Here is a 27,512-nt window from a genome sequence, read left to right as displayed (position 1 = left end):
CAGTGCTCTGTAGATTAATTTTCAACTTGATAAAACTGGGATCTGCACTCAGTAACCCATAAGGCCCAGGTAAAACCATGTAGACACTTTACTGTGACACTTCTGACTGTGGTCAGGTTCATCCTGTTTGTTTCAACTCTATTTGACGTGTGTGGAACCTGAGTGGAGTCCAGCAGTAAAACAGTGATTTGATTGGACAAGGTTTGGAAAGACACACACCTGTGGATATCAGGTCCCACTGTGCATGCCAAGACAAACCCCAAGCCCAAGAATGTCTCTGTAGACCTATATGACAAACCTGTATCAGGGCAACAAAACATAGTATAAAACCACTTTAAAGCTCTGGACTTTACCAGGAGCACAGTGACCACAATGACTGAAATGGAAGAAGTTTGGAAACACCAGGGCTCTTCCTAAAGTAGGCACCACAGCAGCTCTCCACCTATCAGGTCTTTATGGTAAAGGGGCTAGACAGAAACCACTTTGATTGTGTCAAAAACAATGTAAGGGAAAAAGAGTATCTGGTCTTTGTGGGGAACTCATCATGAGCACCAGCCAGTGCTCATCACACTAATGGCTAATGCCATGGTTTAGTGTCCCAGCCAAAGACCAGACGTAACCCCACTGAGATGTCACTGTTTGATTTTTAATACATTTGCAAAAATTTCTACAAACATGTTTTCACCTTGTCATTTGGGTTGGGTACAGAATAATGGGCAAACAATTAGATTTTATCTATGTTTAAATAAATTGACAACTAAGTGGGCAAATGCAAACAGGGTGGAACGCTTCCCGAGGCAACTATAGTCGTCACCTATACTGACAAATTTTTAAAAAAAAAATCAAAAATACCAGCAGGAAGAGGACAAAGAAACATGGAGTCGAGTTACATTAAGCTGTGACAGCTCAGTGATTCTCAACTCCACCCTTACAATTAGTTTTGCAGTATTTCACAAACTAAGTTATGACATCAAGATTTTTTATTTTTATTTTGTATTGCCTTTTAACAACCATCTCACTGACATAAGAATATCTTTTATTCTTACAAGAGGTTGCTCCCCCCCAAACAACTCAATCACACAAAGTCCAAATAAAACTTAAAGATAGGGATATCACTTCATTACAGTATCTTAAATGCTTGAAATAATTTTGGTAAAAGTAGCAAAACACCAAATTATATTTGGCCTCTTCCTAATTGTAGTTTAGTACAGGAGAATAACCTGCATGTTGTTAGATAAAATAAAAGCCATAAATTGGGCTTAAAGGCCACTAAAACAATGACACAAAATGAGAAAGGAAAAAAAGGAGTCTGTTGGGGAAGATTTAAGGAACCAGCTGAAACACTACCCATGCCAGTCTTGGTCCATGAAGGGCACCATGGGCATGTGTGGTGAGTTTGTCAGGGGCTCTCATACAGTGGAAATTTGTTTTATATGACTTCAAAAGATGTCATTTCATTGCTCAGTCCTGTTCCATCATGTTAGGATGGTGTCATCAATCTCTTCATTGGAGTCTGGCAGGCTGGCGATTTTCTTCAAAGACCGACGGTGACACTCTGACAGTAGGTCGTTACTTGCAGAGTCCAGAATGGCAGTGACACTCTGAAATGCAGAAATAGTGAAAATTGAAACTGAGAAAAGGTCTTTGTGGATGTATGTGGGAACTGTGAATGATACCAGAGAGTCTGTACTCTGACCTGCATGGTTTCCTCTCCCTGGCGGAGTCGTAGCAGGTTGACGATGGTGTGTTCGCTCTGGGCTCTGACGCTGGTGTTCTTGTCCTTGGTGTTGTCCAGCAGATTCTTTAGCAGGGGCTTGATGAGACTGTCCTCCAGTTGTGGCGTAGCTGGGTCTCTGAACACCCACCACAACACTCGCTCTGACACCAGTCTGATGTCACTGGACTGATTCTGAAGACACTGTGTGGTCACATATACAACACATGTCACAACACAAAACCTCCATCTTTGGAAGCAGGCACTCATCTTTCAATAAACACTCTAATGGCCTCATGTTCCGATTCACATCTGCAGGAGAATTGCTGCTTTTTGAAATTAATCATCTGACTCACTTTCTTGAGGTTTCAAGGGGAAAAAAACAGCTAATTTTGAATGAGCTGGATCAAGTTGTGCATCTGATGACAAATGCTAAGCCCCTTTGTTCTTACAACCATCAAACCTAAACAAAAGATAAGATTTTTATAGTTTAATAGATTTTCTTTGAGGTGACTCATCTGCAACTGTTGGAACAATAGTAACTTAGAAAATAGTTGCCTAAATATACATCCAGCAAATATAACAACTTTAGCATTTTTTTAGAGTTGTGTTTCTGGGTAGCTGACACAAGCTGAAGCTTTACACAAACCTCCCTTTAGCTCTGATTTGGGGCTATTTGTGGTTTGACTATCAAAACGAGCAGAAAAATGGTCAAACACTGTTTAACTGAGGGGATATACAGAGGTGGGTTATAATTAGAAGTAGGTTTGTTGCTATGAGTAACATCTTTCATATATAAAAAAAAAAAAAAAACATTCAACAGTGTGGCTTTAATTTTTTATACAAGGTGCATGCAAGCCAGAAAAGGCTGTAGCTCGTCTGTGATCCTACACAGAAACAAGTGTTTACAGAAAATTAATTCATAAATATTGAATACAGAGTGCTCTGCATTTATCCTACAGATAAACTACCAAAGAAAATACATTTCTGAGTAATTTACTTCACTTTATAATTTGCACAAAATCTGAGCCAGAAGGGTAAAGGACTTCCTCACCTGTGCAGACACAGAAAAGGGAAGTACACAGCTTGTAATTATCTGCTCAGTGAAATGGTTCCTGCTTTACCTTGACAAACTGTGTGATGATGCGCTGGGAAATACTACTGCCTCCTCCTGTTCTCAGATGATGCCTCATCAGGTATCCCATTGCTCTGACTCCACTAGTGGCAATGGGGATCTGGAAGAGCAAATAAAAAGACTGAAGGAACAACTTACAACTTACAATGTAAAAAAACAGGAAAGGACATGGGCATGGATCTATAGCCTCTTCTATTTATGTTCCTTAAATATATATGTTATACACAAGTCGTGCACTCACTTTGTGATGAGGATAGATAAAACACTCATATAGTTATGAAACTATAGCCAGGAGACAATTATTTTAGCTCAAAATAAAGACTCAATACAAAGAAACAGCTAGCCTGACTCTTGGCTCTGTATCGTATTGTGTTGGTTATATCTTGTTTGTTTATCTGGTGTCAAAACAAGTTGTTGTTCAACAGTGGGTTATGTGCTGATATATTTCTTGGCCAAGAGCAGTAAGTTTCTGGAGTTGCCTGGCAAAGATATGGTACCTACTAAACTCCAGCCAACAAACAGTTAAAGCACACCTCTAATAAATCCAAACTATTTCTCCAAAGGTAGCATAATGGATACTCATCACAACCATGTATATCAGTTCGTGAGAGAGGTGAGAAATGTATTGTCGAAAAACAGAGGGCCACACAGAAACCTTGTTCTCACCCTGTCTGCAGTGGCATTGGTCAAAATGGTTTCTGTTACAGTATGACAGTATTCCTTCCCACACATCTTCTCAGGAGCAGACTTCACAGCTATGGCAAGGGCCAAGCTACGACCATGACGTACCATCCAGTCCACACCAGACATGTCTGCTAAAGTCAAAAAAGTTTTCTTTTATTAGCTCATGCTCTTAATGCTTTACAGGAGCAGAGAACAATATACACACACAGACAGTGTACAGTCCTGCTGCACAGTATGTCCTGTGAAATGTTAATATAACAATATAAGAATTTCAGCCACTACACAAGGTTAGTAGTAATAAATGGCATAGATGCTACATACATTCAGACTGTCACAAATAATTTATTCAGAAAACTGAAGGCGATGACAGCTTTACATATGAATACCAACCCAAGATATGCTGAAGTAGCACGCTATTCAGCTCCTCCTCTGGCAGGAAGGCACACATCTCACCAACACAGCCTGCTGAAGCCATTCGAGTTGCATCCTATGTGCGCACATACGCGCACACACACACACACACACACACACACAGAGAAACACACACCAGTCAGACAACCAGACAGTGTCATTTGTTGTCAAACCAATATGGACGCTCAAAACCACCTTTTTAGAAAACCACATCCTCTGCCTGACTTCCGTTTTTTTACTGATCACAGAGGAAACTTCTCAGTTGAACAAATCTCTCTGAAATCTCTTGTAGGCTTCTGTATTTAAACCATATTTTAATGTTATTTATTATATGTATTCAGTAGCCATTATGGGCTGTGCCGTGGAAAAAAAGCTTCTTTCAACTCTACTTGATGTTGCAAGGCATGTTTCTCCATCTGTCATACCTCATCATGTCCCACCATGCCAAGTAATGTGGTGATGATGTTTTTGCGGATGGTTGGGTCCACTTTTGATCCAGCCCCTTGGATCACAAACCTTAAGGCTTGGAGCATAGTCTCCCTGTGTGGGGGTGAAGAGCACAACATAAGCATGACAACACTATATACCATAAAACACCTGTTATTAAAATTTACTTTAATAACTTGAATCATAAAACACAGCTCAAGCCACAGTGATAATGGACTTTTGAGGATGACCTTAATTTTAATATTTGTACCTTCAAAAATATATATATTTTGGCACATTTATTTTTTTTTTTTTTAAATGGACAAACACAAACAAACATTTAATTAATAAGTTCAGGCTGACTGAGGCAGAGACAAAATGACTGTCAGTGCTCTCTAGTGGACAAATTATGTAATGGAAACACTATTTTCCATTATATATCACCCAATAATACTGGGACTCTAGTTATCACACAATTAATTATGATTGCTGTATAATGTTTGTTTCTGAGTGGTTTACTTGTGCACTCTTTCACACATGTACTACACCTGTACTGACTTCACACATGACGTCTGTGCGCTAGTTGTGAGGAAACCAAAAGTTTTTTGCCTTATCAAATGTGAAGGTTTGGTAAAACTATCCAACACTTCACAGGAAGGGAAATAAAAAAAATTACTAAAGCTCAAAATATTTTTTTTTGTAATAGAAACATAACATGCCTTTCTTATTTCTTTTGTGATTTTATGTCAGTGGAAATTATCTCAGTGTCATGTTCTTGTGTTTGCTGTAGTTATCCCATATAAAATTCAAAATCAGCAACAATCATCCCAAACAGGACAGGAAAATGTGACTGAATATGCATTAGTCTGTCTGTGATATTAAAGCTGTATGCAAGTTTGAGAAATAGGAGATTAGATTAAAGACTCACCGGACGCCAGAGTCCTCAGCATTGCGAATGGCAGAGAGCTGCTCAGTGAAGAGGGGGTCCACCTTAGTGTGGATGGAAACCAGTTGGCCCAGAGCCTCAGCTGCCCTCAGCCTCACAGCACGGCTGGAATCCTGCAGGGCCTTCAGGAAGGTGGTCTGCAGCTGTGGCAGGAAGGGCTTCAGGGCTATGCCCACCTGGAGGAGGAGCACAATCCAGAGGTTAAAGGCAAACACTTTGATCTTAAATTGTACTAAACAACACACCATTTATGAAGCAAGAACGAACTGTCTTCAACAGTATTTCGCCTCATGGTGTCCCATAGGGAGATGCAGGTACAAACCTTAGCCAGCAACAGGGTGAGAGTCTCCAGTAGTGCGGTCTTCACTGTCCAGGCAAAGCGGTCTCCCAAGATACGAATAAGAGGTCCAGTGATGTTGACAACAGACGGACGCAGCGCTTCAGGAGAGGTCAGTTTGATGACTGCTCCTAATGCTTTAGCTGCCTCTTCTTTCTGCTCAGGGCTACCAGTGAGGACACCTTCTCTTAGGACAGGCAGGATACATGTCACACCCTGTAGACACAAAGAACGCATATGATTATAAACATGGTTGGAACAATCTATTTAATCAGAATTCATGTTTTGCAATTAGCTTCTCCTTCCATAACATGCCAGACGACATGATCTCCCAGAGGCCAAGGTGACATATTAAACTGTAATTAGCAGAATTTCTTGTTGACTAAGCATGTTATTAACAGGGTTTAATCAAAGAACTGAACCAGTATTTAAAGACTGGAGATAAATGGCTTCTTCATCAGAACCTTGTTAATTTCAACTCAAATGTGTCTGACTTTTCATGTGAATCTTGTCATTTAAATGAATTAAACAGTTTGGCCTTTCTGTGCTTTCATCATGTTGCTGGAGCATACAAATTGTCCAGTATCATGCTTTAAAAAGGCCTGTCCAGGAATAAATCAGACTCAGCTAACTAACTGCTGTGGTAGATCTGATATTGCAAGACTAAACATAAAAATAAAATTGGATTGGTCATGATGTCTGTTAAAGTGCTGATATAGTTTTAGTCACACAGAAACCAGGATCTTGTCTAAAATAATGTTTGAGCAATATTGTAGTCATCTGACAACACGGGAGCTCAGGGAACCAAAGGGATGTGGTAAAAGGTAGAAACAAGAGTGACCTCATCATGCTGCTATAAGGCATCCATGGTTACTGTGACAGGAGGCCCGTTCTTACCTTCTTAGGCAGACAGAAACCAGGCAGGTGGTGACCTTTCACATCTGCAGCTGCTGATCTGATGTCTCGATGCAGGTCATCAATTAGAGCCAGCTGGCTGCTCGCATCCAGTTTCTACACAGCAATAAAAAACACAAGAGTCCACATTTATGCTATGCTTTGATTAAAACAACTAAAATAATGAACTGATTTCTTCACTACGTGCAGTCTGAACAACAAAACTAAAGACATTTGTGTCAAACAAAACATGAATTATGATTAAATAGATTGTTCCATTGTTCAGTTAATTTCCTTTTTGCTTTAACACACCTTGGTGATGGAGTTGATGGTGTCCCAGCTCTGAGACAGGACCTCTGGGCTGGAGTCATTGAGAAGGCGGATAAGGCCTGACAACAGCATGCGTGTATGGGTACTGTAGTCCAGGCGAGTACGAGCAAAGTAGCCATTGAGGATGGTGACAGCCGCCTGTCTGAGGCCTGGGTTAGCACCTCGTGTGGCCTCTAGCAGGTCCTCTATGATGATGCGCTGGCCCACTTCATCTTCCACTGAGAGGATCACCGTTTGGCAGCTGCACAACTCCTGAGACAAAGAGAAACAAAAAATTGCACTAGCAATGTAAAAAAAAGTTAAAAGATGAAAAAGAACAATCTGCTTGGGATGTAAGGTTATAACACAGCAGGAGCAGTCTCCATCATAACTGGAGAATGACAATGTTACCTGGGCCTCTTCCTCTGTTCCCAGCTTTTCTCTGAGGGAGGAGAGCAGGGCAGGCAGGATAACCCCTAGGTGGCGAGTCAGAGCATCTCCAGCCACAGCAGACAGGAAGGCCAGCACCCGGGTGTTCACAGGAGGAGCAGTCAACTGGTACACAGCACATTCACTTTATTCAAACATACAGGCAGACACAATGAGAAGGCCTAAAAAAGGAAATATCTGACTGACAGTACCTTTGGAACTAAGTAAGGCAGCACAGAGCGACTCTTCACCGCCATGACTTGCTTCAGACCATCCAAAGCAAACTCAGCTGTCTCCTCATCATCCTGACAAAAAAGATATGCAGTGTATTGTAAGTCACATTAAAAACTCTCTGTTTGGACCTTAGGTACTGTTTATGTCCTCAATCTCCTACCAGCTGTTTGAGCAGGGTAGGCAAGATGTCATCCAAAGCCTGGTGACCGATGGTTGCATGGAGCTGTTCAAAGGTTTTGGCTGCAGCCTCTCGAACCTCCTCCAGGGGGTCACAGAGAGCCTTCCTCACTGTGGGGACCAGTGACTCAGAGAACACCAGCACCTGCAGTATTAACAGAGTCAGGTTCATATTACATCCAGCTTATTTCAGATCAGATTCCTGGGATAAGCTAAGACTTCAAAAATCACCTTGAACAGAAAGGAGTCTCACGTTCACACAGATATGACCCAAAAAAAAAACAAAACAAAAAAAAAAAAAAAACAGGAAAAAGGGGCTACTCATATATTTTGGTATTTTACTATGACAACATTATTACTATGTATCAGATGGGAATGTTCTCATGATTATGTTTTTAGTGTATCTCAGCCTATTCCTCAATTGTTCTCCTCTCTCCTAATCCTGCTAATGTTCATAATCACATGTGCAAGCTAACTCAGTTCAGTGGCTTCTGAAGCTTCAAATGTCATCAGCCATGGGGCATTCCTCATCTGATTACAAGTTTGGGCATGTGACATATCACGATAACATGAGATTTGGAGCTTCTGAATCATTGACCCATATACATTTACATATGCCATCACAGCTATCCTTACTGTAAAGCACTGTGTCTAAATGGTGCTCATGTGAAAAACTGCTCTAGATTCCACACAAAAATCTTTATTTTGAATAATCTGCATCTTTAAAAGAAATCCTTAAAATACAAAAAATATAACATGTTCCCAGGATTGTAGCACAAATCTTGGGAACAGATCTCACACCCTACTTAAAAAAAAAAATAAAAATTCTACTTCTGCTGCGGTGGGCAACTATGATCTTTACATCATTCACCCCTGCTAGCTATGATGTTTGTGTGTGTGTGTTACAGTATCAGCTTGACTCACCGCATCTTTGCTGGTGGACTTCATGATCTCACTCAGACCGATGCAGACACCCTGCCTCTCGTCGCTCTTGTCGGAGCGTAGCCCCTCCTCCAAGATGGGAATAATTTCAGGGAGAATCTTCTCTCCCAGCTTCCTCACCAGGTCACCCAGTGTTCGAGCAGCAATCTGAAATCACATGTAGACATGTAGTCCATAAAAAGGCCCTGTGCACGCTTTCACAGCAGCAGGCAAGTACAAGTGCTGACAGTCGCCAACCAGGAAATGTAAAAACAGAGGGGGTTATACAGTAAGAAGTCAGACCGTTCTCTTGTCGGGGCAGGTGGAAGCCAGGAAGCCCAGCAGGAGACTGAAGAGGGTTGGGAGGATCTCTCGAAGGGTTCTGGGAGTGTTGGACACCACGATCTTCCACACATGAAGGGAAGCCTGTCGAACCACCAGCTGGGTGTCTGACCGGCCCATATAGAGGCCAGACAGGACACGGTTGCGCCGCTCAGCACCCAGAGCAGAAATGATAGCCTGGGACACACAAGATTAAATGTCAGTAATTGCTGAGAAATCAATGTATAAAAAGTTTTTATAAACAGGCCAACTGTGTACCTCTGTAAGGGGAATTAAAGACATAACAGAAAGACAACCTTTATTTTTTTTATTAACTGCAGGAGATGGGTTCAGTAGAAGAATGTTTTGTAAAGAAGAAGTGTATTCATACTTTATTGGAGGCAGCTGTTCCAAAGTTGTCATCCTCAGAGGCCGTCTCTGTGGTCATCTTCCCTGTTACTCCAGAGATATGGAACAACAGGTCTCCAAGCAGCTGCACAGAGCTGAACCTGCAAACCAACAACAGCACAGAGGTACAGTTAATCAATGTTATAGTGGCATTTGTTCAATCACTAATGTGTTTCAGTGTATTTAGCTCTAACCTAATTCTCCACAGGTCATCAAACAGGCCTTGTTCCAACTCTGGAAGCAGCAGTGCAATAGCAGTCTCAGCATACATACTGATGATTCGCTGACCAGCTCGCAGTGCAGTGTCCCTCACATATTCATTCTCATCAGCCAGAGCCTAGGTGGACATACGGATTTGAAAGTGTGTGATCAAAAAACTATGATACACAGACACTGGTCACAACATGAAATTCTCTAGGACTGATCCTGAGCCAACTCTGGTGCCTGAGTGGTTTCCAGCCAATATGTTGGTTACCTCTAAGTTTCCATGCAGAGTTTAAAAGTCTTTTACTGTTTTTTGAAGTGCACTATGGTCTTGCACCAGCATACTTGCTTCCAATGTATGAACCTATATGCTCATCTGATCCTATGGTGCAAGCTTTTTTTAGTTGTTCCAAAATGCAAGACAAAAACATTTTTTGAAGCCTGGGGAACTAAGAACAGCTGAGAATAATGTCAAACTTTCTACTGTCATTAATTATTAATATTATTGTTGTTCTTATATACATTGTTATAGACTACATTTGACACTGCATACTTTCTCTGCATCCTCTTCAGCTTTTATTTCATTGTTCTATTTAAACATTTTTCATTAATCCTTTTTTTTTTAAACCTAGTTGCATTTATCTTGTAAAGCATACTGAATTGCATTAGCCTATATTGATAAATAAGCTATATAAATGAAGCTTGATTTGATTTGATTTGAATTGAACGAATTGCAGAAATCCGGTGAAACATATCCAATACCTGTTGAGAGAGTTCCTTATGTAGCTCAGGGTGCAGAATTAGTTGTTAGTTTAATACTAATACTCCATGAAAAAGCACCTATTTTAAGATAAGACATGCAATCGTCTAAGACTCTGAACATTGCCAATTGATAACTAATACTTAGAATGAGGTGGATTCTATTCAGCATGAATTTGATATATGCTAACCCTTCCTTAATGGCAATGCGTGTGAGAGGAGGCTGCTGTGCTTTAAGCCATGTTCCCTGTTGATTTTGAACAAATAAACAGCAGTTCTCACTAGATGCAAGAACTAAATTTAAGGAACTCTCAGGTAATGTTACCACTGCTACACACTGATTTCATTCTAAATAATGAAAACGCCCACAGAAGGTAGTATTACATGCAGCTCCAAGCACACAACAATTATCAACACAGTTCATACGCAGTTCTAGATGGGAGTTGGCTAAATGGGCAAAGAGAAGTATGTTGATCACACCTTGAGAATGCAAGGGATGATGGGCCCAACGTAGGGAGTAAACTTGTCTCCAAAAGTGAGGGGCAGGTAGATGAACATCATGATGTAGCCATCTCTGACATGGGAAGCAATGTCCACCTTGCTGGCTGTTTGCACCACATCTGGCATCAGCTTGTCCAGCTTCTCCACTCCCAGTCCGGCCATGACCTCAGCCAGACCTGATACCAACACACAGATCATTCAGTGCCTGACACTGTTGAATGATATTAAGTGCAAACCACAAACACAGGAAGAGAGTGGAGTACTGACCTTGTGCAGCTCCAGAGCGATCTACAGAGCTCTGTTCAGAGGCCAATGTCTCCATGAGCCACGGCAAAAGGTCGTCGAAACAGGTCTCACCCATCCCCTTCACCATGGCACCCAGGGCCTTGGCTGAGACCGTACGGACCTGCAGAGATGAGGAAAAGGTGTAGCTACTATTGTGTGTATTGTGCTGTAGAAGTGTTATCATCTGTATTCACACCTCAGGCACTGGGTCCAACAGAGAGGCTTTCAGTCCAGGAATAACACTAGGCAGGTAGGGTGACAAGTCCTGTGGACAACAACAAATACCATGCTAAACAAGTGCACTGGTTTGGAAGGATTAATAAAAGTTGAATTTATTTGCATTTCATTGTCATTGTAATGCCATGTACCTTCTGGTCAGTGAGGGAGTACATGTTGCCAATGATCTGAGCAGCCATCTTACGAGTGTCAGTGGAGCGATCCTGGAAGGCCCTCTGGACAATGGGCATGATGAGGGCCAGGGACGGGGCATCAATAAAGTGAACAAACTTGGTGTCAAGCAGCGTCTGCAAGCATGTCTGGGTCTTCCTGGATGGCTCGGTGAGAGCATCCAGCAGGATGGGAGTGATGGCTTAGAGAAGAACAACGGCACAGAGCATGCTTAATTTACTCCACACTCATATAATGTTTTAAGGATCCTGCACAGTTTAAAAATAGGACAAAAACTATTCCAACAGAACTGGAGATGCAACTTTAAAAAATATATATATATACATATATGCAACAATGAACTGATTTAAACTATGTGCAATAAAATTAAGTGGTTAGCTCAACTGTTCATAGACACAATTAAAAGTGGTTCTGAATATTGTACAAGTAACCCTAGAATAATTATCCCTGCAAAAAACAGTTTTTATGTCCAGAAAAAAAAACAAAAAAAAACTACATTATGTATGTTCATAAAAGCTAAGTCAGTATTTGCAGACCAAAAGCCTTCTGCGTTGGCAGCTCGGCTCCATGATTCTGAGTCACTTACCCAGGATTTCAGGGTTGCGGATGACTGAGCCAATCTGTCGGAGGGCTTGCTGGCCAGCCTTCTGCACCTTCACATGGGAGTCAGTCAGCACTTCAGTCAGCTTGGGCACAATGCTGGGTAGGCAGGAGGACAACTGCTTGGGTGCGCAGTAGGCCATCGCGCCCAACAACTCCACAGAGCCTGGGAGGAGGAGGAGGAGGGGGATAAGCCATAAGAAGGTATGGTCTGAGGCAATAGCTCAGTTGTTTGTATGTCCATGTACTAGTAAACGAAAACAACCACTCTCTAGTACACAACTACTATCATGACAATTATCAACTACCTAACAATGATATACTGTGCCTGTGTGTCTTGACAGTGCATATCTATATTGTACAGGAAATGTGCAGAAGTGTGTATGGTGGAACGCCTCAGCTTTCTAAGCAACACCAGACAAGGCAAACAATGTGCAGATAAATACAAATACATTTGCAGACTTAATCCTCAATGCATGACAGACACATTACACAGGAATACTGTGCCTGAAGGGGTTCCTCACCTGCTTTGGTTCTCCAGGACTCCTCCTCTAAGGCCACCAGCAAGGAGGGCAGGACCAGCTTTACCCCATGGGCACTCAGGTTCCTCATTACAGCCTTGGCACAGTCATCTGCAGCCTAGGGATGAGAAGACAGAGCAGAAGTCACAGTATGACACTTGATTCAGCAGAATGTGAGATATTAATGCCTACCACACAGTGGACTTGGGATACAATCTGCTCACTCACCTCTCTGACATACTGGTTTCCATCTCCAAAGCAGAGCAGTAGATGTGGCAGTACATGGACCACGTATGGTTCAAATAGCTTCCCCAACATGTTACACAGCATCTCAAAGGCAAATAGCGCTCCTGTAAGAGACCAACAGGTGGTCATCACTTTCTTATTGTTTGACCCTAAAGAAATATATTATTTATTGCCAGTATGGTGATGTCTGGCAGTCATGTGTTACACACTGAGAATGACATACTCTGAAACATCTGCACAAAAAGTGTAAATCAATAAAACCCTTCACCAACCTTCCCTTCGTCTGAAGTTTTTCTTGTCCTGGATGGCATCAGTCAGTGTGGTCATGATGTCCTGCTGTTTGAGTGCCAGGATGCCGAGACCTTTGACCAGGCCAGCCAGTCCGTATGCTGCTCCTTTCCTCTCTGCATACTTGTCACTCTCCAGCAGCAGCTGCATAAGGTTTCTTACAATTCCTGCAGCGTCCTCCTTGATGGCAGGGACTAAAGGAGGTAAACAACTGGCCACAGACTCCTGAACCTGATGAGAGATGAAAAAAAAAAACAAAAAAAAAAAAACACAAGAGATCATTTTCAATTTTAACAAAAAAACCCCCCAAAAAACAAAAAAACTGTAACTCAATGATTCAAACTCAAACGCCAAGCACCCAGTACAGAATGAGTAGGGAAAAGCTTACCTGCTGTGAAGGCGTAGAGAGTGCAGTGATGAGCTTGGCTACGATGGGTTTGACCTTGGGGTCATTTTTGTCCAGATGTTTGGCCAAAGACCCCATGAGAATTACCACACTCTGACGAACAGAGTCGTAGCTGGCATCCTGGGGGGCGTTCTTCAAAAACTCTTCAAATACTGGCAGCAGGGAGCTCACGTTATCCTGTTAAATACATAAGAACAGGTACATAAAGGTGTTAATAAGGTGTTAGCCACATAATAAACAGTACATATTTGAAGCCATTTGTGTGTTTATGTGATAAAATATACAGAAGCTGGCTGTGGAAAAGAAGGGAGCAGTGAACTGTACCTTTCCATGTGTGTTGAGAGCTGACAGAGCAGCATCCAGCATGCAGCGTCGCACCTCGGTGTGGCGGTCGTTCAGAGCGTCAGGAACAAAGAAGAGGAAGAGAGGGGTGACCTGTGACTCACCCAGGTACTGAGACAGCTTGTTCAGAGCCAGAGCAATGCCACACCTGACAGGGAAGAGTGTGTGCATGTGTGAGAGGCTCAGTGCACAAAAAGAAACATTTAACATTTACATTTACTCTGTGATAATATTTGATAAGTAACTGCTAAAGACATTAAGCCAAGACTTTCTAAGATTCCATCGTTCTCAAAATACACAGATAAAACTAGTAAACTGGCAGAAAATACAGGCTCTTTGAAGCAGCTTATTTCGAAGAAACTATTTTTTGGCATCTCACCTCCCCCTGTTGGAACTAACAGGTGGTGTTTAACTGTGCATTTATGAGCTTGGGTTTCTGGGAAACTGATTTTCATTTTGGTTCCCAAGATAAAAACATTTAAAGAAGCCCTGGTATGTGTCACTGGGGCTGTGAAGTTATGATGCAGCTGAGTCCGATTTCTCTGTGATGACCTGGCTAGTTAAAGGGAAGAACTTCCAGCCAGTGATCATCACAGGAAACAGAGTCAGATGAGGTGGCAGATCTGTCAGCAGAACGTTTTGGAAGCTGGTGGGTGGAAAGAACGAGCAAGATAGTGGGTCGGTGATGGCTCTAGGGAGTGCCTGCTCAGTGACCAGGGGGTGACGGTGGAAAGGGCCTGGAGGAGTCATGCCTGCCGTCCAGGTGGGCAGATGAAAGACACCCTTTATGGATTCAGCTTTGACAGAACTAAAGAATGGAACCAGGAGACGGCTGTACAGGCAGGGTGTGAGAAAGAGAAAGAACGAGCAGGAAACAACTGCTGGAGAAAGGGCTGCCAGCTCAACACCAGAACAGTAATAAAAGCACTTTAATAAAGAGAATTGAACTGTTGGTGTGTGTCTGTGTTGGCAGGTCCGGAGGTCCCATGGTGGCTAGGGAGAATGTCAGTCATGTTTGCAAACAAACATTGCACTTTACCTGGCCTCCCATTGGTCAGGTGGTGCTTCAGAGATGACTCTGCCCAGGGCATCTAGCACTGGAGGTGGCCTCTTTATAAACAAAAAAAATAAAAGTATCAGTTTGGTGTCTGAGCTTAAATTAACCCACTAGAGCTATAAGAGCAGTAATGCAGTTTGGCCATGGCACAAGGTCTCACATAGAGTTTCTGGTGGTAGAGCTCAGTCAGCTGACCGAGCACTGTTGCAGACTGGTCTCTGTAATTGGACACGGCACTGGACAAAGCTTCGGCCGCAGCAGAACGGACAGCCTCCTCATGGTGGGTAACGTCTCCTATCAGCAGGGAGCAGAGCTCGGAAACCAACTCCAGACCCAAAGAGTCCCAGAGTCTGAGGAGGGACAAGCGAAGAAATTAAAGATTTGAAAAGGAGTAAATCAAAGTCTTGAGAGATTGTTTCAGTTTAAAGTAGGCATGCAAGAAGAAGAAAGAGCAAGAAAGCCCATAACACATACTTTTCAGCCAAGGCTCGTCCCTCTTCCTCAACGTCAAACCTGGCAACCCAAAGCCTACGCAGCAAACTTAGCCCGCTGGCCTCTGTGCTGTCTGTGGGTAAGGCAAACTCCATCTCCAGCAACCCCTGAGCATGGATAGGTTACATGTTAATGGAAGTACAGATCAGTGCATAATTAGTCTATTCAAAGATAGTGCTGTCATCAGTCTAACAGTTTTTTCTTCTTGCCTTATAAAAAATAAACAAATATAAGAATGAACTGATCCAAAGCTCACTCTGAGGGCAGCGTCCCGCACAGAGAAGCAGGGTGACAGCAGGGCGTTGAGCAGGACATCGATCTCTGGCTGCTCTGCTACAGTGCAACCCTCTCCTCCTCCAGCACTGACACATACAGCTGTCAAGCACTGAGATGCCAACACCTGAAACACACAGTGTGAAATGTCTTTCATTATAGGGCTTATTAACAATTCTCTCATCCATGTGGTCATATTTAGTCAGTAAAGACAGTAAAAGGACTGAATAGAGGAAGAAATGTTTGATAAAGCTACACATACAATAAATACAAAAATAAATCGCCCCAACAAGAATAAACAGTAAATGCCTCAATTGAAAATAAATTTTAATTCAGTCTGTAAAATTCCTTTTTCACCTGGAGTCTTGGGCTGGCTGTGGAGATAATTCTAGTCAGTAGCAGCAGCATGTTGACACGTGGAAGCAGTTCAGGACCATTCTGAGACAAAAAAAAAAACAAAACAAAAACCCACTTAATTGATAAATCATAAACATGGCAGAACAATGGCAGCACTGCAACATAAAACTTTACACTTCCTATGCCATTTAGTTTTACAGACCAATGACACTGTGTAATGGCTGCGAACAATGTGTGCACACCCAAAAGACTGACAAATTAAACGTTAAGGTAAATGGCAACAATTTCCCTCTGTACTAAGTCATCGCTGTTGATCTGCACTGATGGCTTTCTGTTTTTTCTCATAAATATTAGATTTCCCAATCATCTTAAAGTAACATGTAGGTTTTCAACCTTAAAATATAGTGTTGCCTTAAACTCCTAGACATGTTTAACTATACCTCATCTATAACAATATCATCAATTTCTGTGTTGGCCCGAAGCTGGGAGTGTTCATTGATGACTTGAAGAGCTCTGGTCATCATATTCTCTGTCTCCTCTGTGCTGTCTGAAGACTCCCTGAGCACAGTGTTGAGGAGAGGGAAACAGAAGGAGAAAGCTGGAGCAGACAGTGGAGCCACATCTAAGGACAAAAAGACAATACAAAAAAAACAAGAGCAATCAGAAAGAGATAACAATAACCTTCTGGACAAAAAAATGTAAATAGGGTAAATTTCTCATTTTTTAAAATCTTCCATACCATGCTCACAAAAAAATGTATTTATTTATTTCTGTGACGACAAAGCTCAATGCCTAAAATATTATAGAGCTAATAAAGTCAGCGTTGACAGTGAGCAGGAATTTAGACTGCATTTTTCACCTGTCTAGCAGGTGCAAATCTGAACATATTCAAATAATGTTATTATATTATAGAAATAAGACGTGCTAAGAAAATGTGATTGATTCTGAGGTTGAAGCGTTTGTGTGTGTCCCCACCAGCAGTCTTGGCCTCTCTCTGTGGGACAGTGTGGTTGTGCAGCAGCAGTATGGTGCGGTGGGCTGCTGTGTCCAGGTCCTCCTGTCCCCAGGCCTTGTCCAGCTCACACTCTGGTTTCAGCAGCCGTAAAGTCACATGACCCACAAGCACAGCTGGAAGGCACAAAAAGACAATGACACCGACTCCAGACAAAACTATGTTGACAAATACAACACAGTACCAAGACAGGTTATGTACCTAGACAGTGAAGGTGTTTGGGCATAAGGCACACTCCGATGTCCAAGAAGACCTGCTGAATGCACGGAGCAGCAAGAGGGGATTGGAGCAGTGGCATTAGAACCTGCAGGACTGAAGGCAGCTCCCTGGTGATATGAGCCGGTCTTTCTATCAGAGTAGCTTCTAGCAGACCCACCACACTCTGCAGTTCCACATCATGCTGGTGCCAGTAAGAGGTAAGCCACAGGTCAACAAGAATGCATTCAGAATGGGATGCCTCAGACAGGCATTAACAGTGATCATTTCAGTAACTTGCTTCCATACCCCTTGAAGTCTCTTGCGAATAGATGCCTCCTTATCAAACTGGACTTGAACCATTTCCTTCTGTTTGCTAGTAAGCTGCACCTCTTCTTTGATGCCTCTTTTCTTTTTCAGCTCCTGCAAGATCAAAGAGAAGTCAAAATGCGTTCCTGACTAACACAGGACAACAAAGATGGCAGTGTATACACTTTACCTCCTGTAACTCCAATTCAATGATCTGCTCCTTGTAGGAGTAGGCCTTGTTCTCTCTTTTCATGTTGACTTTCTTGGTGCTTTCCTTTTGGGCACTGCAGCATGTGTGGAAACCAGAAGTAAATAAATTTTCCAAATAAATGTCACAGCAGTTCCAGTCTGAAAGGCTGCAATGTTAGGAGAGGCTGTGTGTTACCTCTGAATGATGCTGTTGTCATACAGTTCTCCCTCAGGTGTCAGCATGATGGCATATTCCTCCCTGGTGACCTGAAGTAGAGCAGGTTGTGAAAGCCCCTCAATGACATGACTGATTACCCGTGGTAACAGCTTGTTGGGGGAGAGGGCAGATAGGGCACCGACAGCGTTTCTGACCGCCTGCAGAGAGAAATATGATCACTAAAGATCGTGGTGTCTGGTAAAATACATAAGCTAAGTCAAGGACTAATATCTTTTGCAAGCTAATCTGTACATTTCATATCATTTTTAAACAACATTTATAAAAAAAAAAAAAAAAAAAAAGATGTAACCTATCTTTCAGACACCATGGTATCTTTGCAGGAATCAGTTGTTAGTGTTCTTTTGTGTATAAAGCTCATGTAAATGCAGTGTGTGTTACTGTCAGACCTGGTTGTCTGCATTGACCTCCAGCAGATGTGGCAGAATAGCCTCCAGATTCTTGTCTATGAATTCTTCTGCTTTTATTCTCATGGAGGAGAGCAGAGTAGGCCAGAGGCCATGGCGAGCTGCAACTGAAAGACACACATGAAGTTGATGATAGGTAGAACATAGGACAAAGCACCAACGCAGTTACCAGTGTTATAAGTGCAAAAACAAGTAAGGAGCAGATTCATTCTGGACACCAACTCATTGTCACACCTATGGATGGATGATGAGTGACTATGAGGATCTCCATGGCCAAATTCTCTGCTTCAGCAGGGTCGCCCCATTGACTGGCAGAGGAGCAAACAACACACAGTGCGTCCAGCAGGACACGAGGAGGAATGTAGCTGCGGCCCAGCTCAGTTAACTCTCCTGACTCTGACACCAGGACATCTGGGGGTAAAACCTGAGAGTTTATAACACACAGTCAGTAACAATCAGGCTGGAAAAAAATGTTTTGTTTATTTTGCTTAAACAGCAGTGTTTGTATACATTAGTTCTCAGTGGTTAGTAGCTCTATGTTTATGTGGTCTATATGGAAATTATTTATAGTACTTTGTGTTTGTTGATGACCACACGGAGTTCTCCAAGAAGGCCATGGGCAAGATTGGATCCACCCAGAGAGGACAGCAGCTTCCTGATTGTCTGTTGTGCCCTTTTCCTTACACGCCAGCTCCGGGACAGCAGAACTGCAACTATGGCGTGATGATACATCCTATAGAACAGGTACATAAGAATACAGAATATAGAATACACTCAGCTCTATATCACAGAAAAAAAAAGATCATTAATGTGATGTTGATTATTAGATGATAATCACTGTATTTTTACTATATTGTATATGAGAGTTTCTTCACATGGAGTATTATAAGTGGTTAGGCCTATGCTATGCTATAGGACAATAGTAAGAATAATTCTATTATTAGAAATATCAGGTGTCCTCTAACATGCTACTACCAAGTACAATAAAACACACAGCCAATAAAGAAATACTGACGTAACACATTAACACTTGGCAAGATTTGTAACCCGAAAGTTGCGGGTTCGAGTCTCTAGACCGGCAGGAATTGTCAATACCACGACTGAGGTGAGACCCCTGAGCCCCTGAGACCACCGAACCCCCAACTGCTCCCCGAGGTGCCCACTGCTGCGGGTGTGTGTCCACAGTGTGTGTTCACTGCTGTGTGTGTACTTTGGGTGGGTTCATTCCAGTTTGGGATGAATAAATTAAGTTCTTAATCTTAATACTAACACATGATCAATAGCTCATAATTCATTATAATGCGCTTATAAGCACATGTTTATTGAAGTAGAAAAACTTCATGCATCATGCAATAATAAGCCATAACTATGCTATGATACATTGCAATTCTTTATCTGTTTATACACCAGAATCTGATTATGATTTCCTCAGAGAAGAAAAAGTATGTATTCATTTTATAAATCTAAGTGTTATCATGCTAATGCTAATAACCAGCCTACAAGTGAATGCTAACACTTAAAGAAATGTTCTTTTAATCATGTTTGCATGAACATTATCATTATCCTGGGTTCTTCTAAAGAGATGCATATATTTGAAAGAAATATTATGTAACCAAATGATGCAATTTGGTGTTACATAAGTATGGTCGCTAAGTCAGGTTGGCTGACTCAGCACAATTGACAGTAACAGAACACTAACAATACAGGAAATCACTGCAAGAGTCAGCATTCAGAGAAATTTATGTTATGGCCCACTGTAAGTTAAAGGAACATAATCCAGTGTTTGGCAATTTTCTGAGATGTCTGGGCCCTGACCTTTTTAATCCTCTGGGTGCACAGGCAAGTATGCAAACAATAAAATAGAATATATAAGTGCTCCAAGACATTTGTAGGATTAAAGTTATGCACAGTTTAAGGGAACATCAAACTCACTGTGATTTGCTGGTGTTAAGTCTGTGGGCGTGGTCCAAAAAGAGCCTTTCACAGAGTAGCAGCACTGTGAGCAGAGCTAGAATACAACAGACAGAAATCAGTCATCCTTACACTGAAAGCTTATGTCAATACCCTTTAACATGATAGGAGAAAAAAGTGCTTACTTTCCTCACTGGCCTGGGATATAAACTTCTCCGTGGTAAATAGTGGCTTCTTCTCATCTAAAACCAGGTTCCAAAAGCTGGAGAATTTGGCCTCTGCACAGATAAGTCAAAAAACATCATCATCAGATTCCACCCTTAGGTGGTGAGACTTCACCAACAGTCTCCATAAATGAGAAAAAGTAATTGTTCAGAGGTCAGCCACACCTGTCTGTGTCTCCAGCAGGGCCAGTCGGCTCAATAGAACAGAAGCTGCCACACCTTCTGCAAGCAGAGCATGCTGGGAGTTCTGTCCTGCAGCCTTCTCCACTGTTTGGAGGAATAAGGGCATGAGGTCTGAGGCCTGGGCCAAAGTGTCACCTAAACACCAAGGAAAAGCGTGATTACAGTTCAGCTTAGATATCTGTACTGCACATTTAAAATGCAGCAGGTCCTTTGTGTGACTGACCTTTAAAAGCCCCTAGCATGGCTTGAAGGTAGGCGTGTCGAACCGGAGAGGTGGAGGTCTTGAGGGTAAAAGCTTTCTTCAGCCAATCCATCAGAGCACGGGGAACTTCGACTGTGAGGCGACTGCTCCACTGAGACAGTACAGACACTGCATGCACCAAGGTGGCCTCGTGGACTGAATAAAGAAAGAAAACTTAGTACCAGATAACACTGTGTCCTTTTCAGGCACAAGGCTTAAACTTGCATTACAGGCTCATATAGTCTTATCGCCTGAAAATAAATCTGCACAGAATTCTGAAGGAAAAGAAACTACAGTACCTTCTTGTTGTAAATAAGGGATAAACATCACGGTGACTGCAGAGCTGAGAGTCTGGCTGGAGGTTCCTGACACGGCATGATGGCTGCAGCTGCCAATCCCTATGACCAGATGACAAATTTTAAGGGTCAAAAAATGCTTACTTGCACTTCTATCCAACAGATAATTCACAAAACAGTGTTTGTAAGGGTTCTTACCTGAAAGCACACTTATTTTCTGAGCAACAACTGTGAGTTTTCCCTCAGAACCTGCAACCAAAACAATTATGCTTCAGGTGAGCAAAACCAAAGATGATTAAAACCATTAAACGATCTTAGACCACCAGCTCACCTCCAAGGATCTTGAAGAGGTGTGTGACGATGTCCTGCACAGCGGTGAGGTCACTACACTGCTGGGCCAGGTTCTGCATGGCCTGGACTGCTTCCTCCATCAGTTGGGCATTATTAGCTTTGAGTTGGCCTGTAACAAAGACCGTACCAGCAATTATACACACTGTTCGGCTAAACTGAGCAACCAGTCCTTGTTATTTCCCATGTGTCAGATAATACCCTTGTTAAAGCACAAAGACACATTTTTAAGATTAAGGCCCATAAAAAGCACACAAGACAAATAAATTGAGTACCCAATAGGGACTTACTTGCAATGGCCTTTCCAATATCCATGGCATATTGGCTGAGATCGAGAGTTACCATGGACAGCAGACATGAAATGGCTGGAAACAGTGAAGACAGTGTTTAAATTCACTGTGTGAGAGCTACCTGAGTGGGTAAGTATTAAAGGACATCATCACAAACTAAAAGAGCCTCACTCTGCATAGCGTTCTCTGGACTGCGGAGCATCGTCTTCTGCAAAGAAGGGAGCAGTAGCTCCTTGAATTCAGAGTGGGACACATGACGCACTAAAGAGCCACTTTTGTCCAGAATGTGCTGTTGTGGTTTTGTCTTGCTCATGAGAACAGACTTTATATACAGATCCAGCAGGGCACTCTGGGAAAACAGCACATATAAGGATATATGTGACAGTCATGCTTGCACATTATTTCTAAAATTTTAAGATCACTAGTCAGATGTGATTAATAAATTCTCACCTTATGCTTCTCTATTGTAGCTTTGTCTTTCTGAGTCGTGCAGAAGTCTAAACACAACCCTAGCATGGCCAGACTTGTTGGGCTCTGATCCAGACTCAATAGAGTGCTGATGTATTCATCAACCAGTCCAGGAATCTGTTAAAGACAGACAAAGTGTCAGACCAATCCATCTTTCCTGTCTCTCTTCAGTTGTTCTCCGCTCTAAGATCCATGGCTGCTTCTAGGTGTAAACAAATTGAATTATATTTCAATCTATATCCCAATATCACAAATGTCTCACCTGATTTTAAAGGGTCACAGATCTAGTAGTTTTTAATTGATTCTGAGTTTAAGACAATAGTCTACGTCCCCATTCAGACAGCATTAATATTATAGGGAGAAATAACTGATAGAAGTCAGTGTTGAATTGCATCCAGTGGAAAAAACAAGACCTTCATCAGGTTTTCTATTATTTGATTTGTAGTAGTGCTTCACTATTAGTATCAGTATTACATTTCAAATAACTTAAATGTCTGCCCAAACTGGACTTGTACTACAAACAGACTGGCGAATTTGACAAAAAAACAGTTGGGAGTATTGATGAACACTGGGCTGAGACGGTAAGAAAATTCTATAATTTATGCTTTTGATGGGATGAAAATCCCTGACCAGTGCAGATCATCTTGTCAGGACACCAAACCCCACATTAAGTGAGACACATAAACTGAATGAGTGGAGTGAATACAAAGGGCAGCTCAGTCTCATTATCAGACTCGTTCATCCCCTCTGACAGAGCCAACATGTATGTGTTTCTGTGCTGTGTATTTGATACTTACCTCCTGCCAGAGATGTCTGACATGCTTGAGACCAGATTTCTGAGCGGTGGTCTTGGCTCCACCCACTACTTCAGCCACAAGAAGGCTCTGTATCTCCACCTAATGGAGAGGACAAAACACCGTGAAGCCATGAAGTGATGCCAACAGCCAAAATAAAACTATGACTGTTGTCATATGTGGGAAAATTTGGAGCAATGGTGAAATAACACTTCCATGAGAACTGTCACTCTGTATAGACAGTTTTCTTACACAGGGTCGATAACTATGAATGCGTAAGTCAAACTCTTTCACTAACCATTTTCTTCCAGATGGATCCTTCTCTTTTCTCTGGGGCAGAACACACATTGGAGACCAAAAGGCAGGTCCAAGACAAGCCAATGAAGGCAGCAGAGCCTGTTCCTTTACTGTAAGTGTAATGAGACAAGCATGAGAGGGAGACAAGCATGAGAGGGAGTGCAGTCTATTTTTAATTAAGGTGATGTTTGTTTTTAATGTTTTAAATTGCCTTATCATCCAATCATAAATATTCTTCCTACTTTAACTTAATTCTGCCTCATATTATATAAAATCTTGCATAAACCTTTGAATAACATAACATTTATTTTGTTTAGAGCAAAACATATCAAACACATCTTCCATACTGAGAAATGTGCAATCTAAAGTTCTGAGCAGGACCTGGGCTGTCCAGTTTTGCTGATGACTCCACTGTTCAGCAGGCAGTGGGGGAGGCTGGTCACCAGGATGTCAGGCTGAGTGTCAGCTAGCTGGGCAATCACTGAGAGCAGCTCTCTGCGTGATGCCGCATCCCTGAGAAGCACACATACCCGTGTAAACATACAGGACAAGAATACACAAAGGATTCACAAGAATACAACAACAAAAAAAAAAAGAACGAAACCTCACATTATATTTGGTATGGTTTTCAAAGTGACTGTGTACACCTACTGATATCTGTGTGGGGTGAGACAGAAGAGTTTGCATAGTCCTTTGATGGCAGGCTCTGGTATCTCTAAAAAAGAGAAATTAAAGAAGCATTAGTGTTGATTATAGCACCTTCTAACTACAGCATCACAGTGTGGGGAGGTTCAAAACAAAATTTCTTACCTTTGCCCTTTAGACACTGTTTCAGCTCTCCAAATATCTCCCTTCGCTCTTTCACACTGGCTGTAGTCACTTTCTGAGCAAATTTCTTCAGAGTGTCTGAAACCTGACAGACGTCTCAGTTACTATGAGGATTGCTTTAATGACATCAGTGAAGTGAATGGCAGCAGAGACGCTGCGAGTCATGATGATGTGGGACTACAGCTGTGCCACATATTGAATGTTATTGCTGCATCACCATAAGATCAAGATCGATCTCGATGACAAGAGTTGGCCATTTTTTATTTGATATGGACAGGTCTTCGACCCAATCACGTAGCAGATTAAAGAGAAGATGAACAGAACAGAAAATGAACAGAAAACAACGCGAGCGTCAGCATCAATGATGAAAACACCCAAACAGACACAGCCCGGGGCTCAAAAGACGAGAGCATTGTTGAGAGCAAGGGTCTGGGGACTTTAGTGGTGTGGAGATATTTCATATATTTGAAGCAACTATTAACTATTTATAAACATATAACTATTTTATTTATTTAGTTGTATAGTGTGCTATGTTAGCTATGTTCAATTTTTAAGAAGAAAATAAATTTTTAAATCAAAATGAACCTTACATCTTTATCTAATGTTGGTCACGTAGGAGTAAAAAGGAACCTTAAAGTTTTAATGCAATAGTCCTTTGGTTTATATCATGATATATATCGATATCGTCTGATACGAAAAAAATGATCGTGATGAGATTTTTTTCCACATCGCCCAGCCAAAGGCAGCTTACCCACACACTTGAGTCTGGAACTAGGAGCCACTGTCAATATATTTCAGCTGGCTTCATAAAAATGACACTGCAGAATTACACACCAACGTAAGAGGAAAAATGTTTCTCCTAAACAAACGTCAGCGTCCTGCCTCAACAGGAGGGGCCGCAGTAGTGAAACACAAGCCGAGGACTGTAATACTCAGGCAGGATTATATAAGTCTGAAAAGTTTTCATGGCGTCGACACTTATCTTTGCTCAGGAGTCATCATCTCCACACAGGGCGCTAATCTGTCTGCCTCAGGCCATTCTCACCACAGGATGTCAATGACAGTAAGCAGCTACTTAACAAAGCGACACCGTGTCGTAGTGTCGCCGTGAGCTGCTCTGAGGCTACGTAGCTCTATGCTAGCTGCAGCAGCTAGCTGCTGCTCGTTTCTGCACGAGTATCCCGTTCGACACCCAAACCCACCAAAATCACCATAAAACAACACACTAGATACCGCGAAATTGTTTTCTACGATACGGAATTACCGTTTTGTAGGCGGGTAGCGCACTATTGAAAAACAGCCACACAAACCTGCGTGTCCGCTGCCATCTTGCCGGTCTTGATACCCGGAAGAACTTGCTTACGTCACTTCCAGGTCACAACAGGTACGTAAAATTTTTTCTTGTTGAATCGGCCTATAATAATGTAAACATCGACAATATTATGTTGGACGTTGAAAATAAATCCTAATTAAAATACATATCTTCAAACATGTTCCATTAACGTGTTGAAATGTGGGTAAACTCCTAAAGGTTTAGGAAGAAAACACGTGGAATTAAAAGCGTCACACATCACATTTACACACATTTAAGAACAATAAAATTTGATATATTCCCACCTGCTACCCTCACTCAGGAGAAAGAGAAAATGGTATTCAAAGGGATGCAACTCAATCGCAAACCAAAGCTGTTTTAGAACAGAAAAATGTCCCCTCAAATGAAGCAAAAAAAAGTACACAAAGTAGTTTTAAAGTTATTTTATACTGTGTATCGTTTACTTTTTGAGTTGGCAAAAATAAGTTAAAAAGAAAATGCTTTAGTCCTTGAATACTGCAATAGAACCATGGCATGAATACGTTTTCTAAATGTAACATTATGTTGAATATATATTAGGATCCTAAGAGCTCAGATTTGATGGAGAGAGTGTTACAAACCAAGCTTAATAAGGTATTTTGGTACAATCCCAATTCCTAAAAAGTTGGGGCACTGTGTAAAATCTACATAAAACAGAATGCAATGACTTCTAAATCTCATAAACCAAATTTTTATTCACAATATAACATAGCATATCAAATGTTTAAATGTACCATTTAAAAAAAAAAAAAAAAGATAATTTTGAAACTTGGACAGCATAGTTGCAAATAGGGATTAGGGTGTAAAGTAGGTCTACAACAGCCAACAACAGTTGTGTAGTGATCCAAGAGGCTGAGAATTGGTGACCTCTCCTGGACAGAAATGTTACAAAGTTTTTTTTGGTTCGTTTTATAAAATCTAAAGACATGATATTAGTATAATTGGGTTGTTTTAGTGTAAGTAGAGTGGTAATGGAATATAATTCATAAAGCTGTGCTTGGAAAGTGTTTTTTTGTAAGATTTGTGAGCATGTACATTATGCTTGTAACTGTATACAGAAAACTGTTTTTCTTTGCTTTTTCTGAAAAAAGTTAAAGTTAATTGAAACACAAGAACACAAGAAGGATAGATTTTAAAATCTTATTGTTAGTTTATAAAGCACTAAATGGTTGTGGACCAAAATATACTCAAGATGTATTAGTTCCCTATGAGGTTTCCAGACCCCTCAGGTCATCTGGGACAGGTCTACTGTGAGTTCCCAGAACCAGAACCAAACAAAGTGAAGCAGCATTCAGTTACTATGCTCCTCACTTGTGGAACAAACTTCCTGAACACCTGAGGCCTGCTCAAACTGTCAGCTCATTCAAATCAGGACTGAAAACACTGTTATTTACTGCTGCCTTCAAATAACTGTTCATCCTTGTTTTCTTAATGTGCTTTTACATCTTATTTTAATTAACTTTATTTTATTTAAATTTATTTTATTTATAAATGTATCTGTTTTTAAATGCTCTTTTCCATGCTTTTAATGTAATTATATGCCTTGTCAAGCACTCCGAATTGCGTAGTGTATGAATGGTGCTATACAAGACTGGTGTTGGCCCACCTGAAGAACATCACTGGACCCTTCCTGGACCCCCTGCAGTTTGCCTACCGATCCAATCGGTCCGTGGATGATGCAGTCAATATGGGGCTGCACTACACCCTGCAACATCTGGACAAACCAGGGACTTATGTGAGGATTCTGTCTGTGGACTTCAGCTCGGCATTCAACACCATCATCCCATCACTCCTCCAGAATAAACTCTCCCAGCTCTCCGTTCCTGACTCTACCTGTCAGTGGATTACA

General features: G+C 41.6%; 1 protein-coding gene across 2 annotated transcripts; it reads right to left on the bottom strand.

Annotated features, from left to right (window-relative positions):
* Positions 1–965: 965 nt before the first annotated feature.
* Positions 966–25,661, bottom strand: gcn1 (GCN1 activator of EIF2AK4). 2 transcript variants are annotated; one of them, XM_026320980.1, is made up of 57 exons: positions 25,623–25,661; positions 24,295–24,397; positions 24,136–24,199; positions 23,866–23,997; positions 23,486–23,594; positions 23,191–23,289; positions 22,376–22,510; positions 22,097–22,274; positions 21,926–22,000; positions 21,619–21,747; positions 21,486–21,536; positions 21,291–21,389; positions 20,974–21,147; positions 20,733–20,885; positions 20,529–20,621; positions 20,365–20,440; positions 19,006–19,165; positions 18,667–18,856; positions 18,415–18,539; positions 17,987–18,165; positions 17,792–17,885; positions 17,602–17,715; positions 17,299–17,497; positions 17,061–17,213; positions 16,526–16,707; positions 16,086–16,166; positions 15,712–15,855; positions 15,438–15,562; positions 15,124–15,313; positions 14,946–15,016; positions 13,889–14,054; positions 13,547–13,741; positions 13,143–13,389; positions 12,853–12,974; positions 12,628–12,742; positions 12,090–12,269; positions 11,464–11,684; positions 11,292–11,360; positions 11,078–11,216; positions 10,790–10,986; positions 9,541–9,683; positions 9,330–9,447; positions 8,921–9,136; positions 8,621–8,785; positions 7,680–7,841; positions 7,498–7,590; positions 7,268–7,411; positions 6,860–7,129; positions 6,551–6,664; positions 5,639–5,869; positions 5,299–5,492; positions 4,370–4,484; positions 3,924–4,020; positions 3,516–3,664; positions 2,839–2,949; positions 1,697–1,918; positions 966–1,601 (listed from the first exon to the last, which is right to left on the bottom strand). In XM_026320980.1, the coding sequence occupies exons 1-57, from the start codon at positions 25,638–25,640 to the stop codon at positions 1,476–1,478; spliced, it is 8,016 nt and encodes a 2,671-aa protein (XP_026176765.1). In that variant the 5' UTR covers positions 25,641–25,661; the 3' UTR covers positions 966–1,475. The 2 variants fall into 2 exon arrangements, with proteins under 2 accessions (XP_026176765.1, XP_026176766.1); XM_026320981.1 differs by having other exon boundaries at positions 3,516–3,661.
* Positions 25,662–27,512: the final 1,851 nt, after the last annotated feature.

This window comes from Mastacembelus armatus, chromosome 9 (assembly GCF_900324485.2).
Source record: "Mastacembelus armatus chromosome 9, fMasArm1.2, whole genome shotgun sequence".
NCBI classification, from domain to species: domain Eukaryota; kingdom Metazoa; phylum Chordata; class Actinopteri; order Synbranchiformes; family Mastacembelidae; genus Mastacembelus; species Mastacembelus armatus.
This window is presented reverse-complemented; position numbering and strand designations above follow the sequence as displayed.

Bases quoted from the DNA above. Each gene is read 5' to 3' on its own strand.
- gcn1 (XM_026320980.1), bottom strand. The intron at 22,511-23,190 runs GTAAGTATCAAA...TGTCTTTAACAG, and splicing joins TCAGACATCTCTGGCAGGAG to ATTCCTGGACTGGTTGATGA. The intron at 9,137-9,329 runs GTATGAATACAC...TGTGTGTCCCAG, and splicing joins GAACAGCTGCCTCCAATAAA to GCTATCATTTCTGCTCTGGG.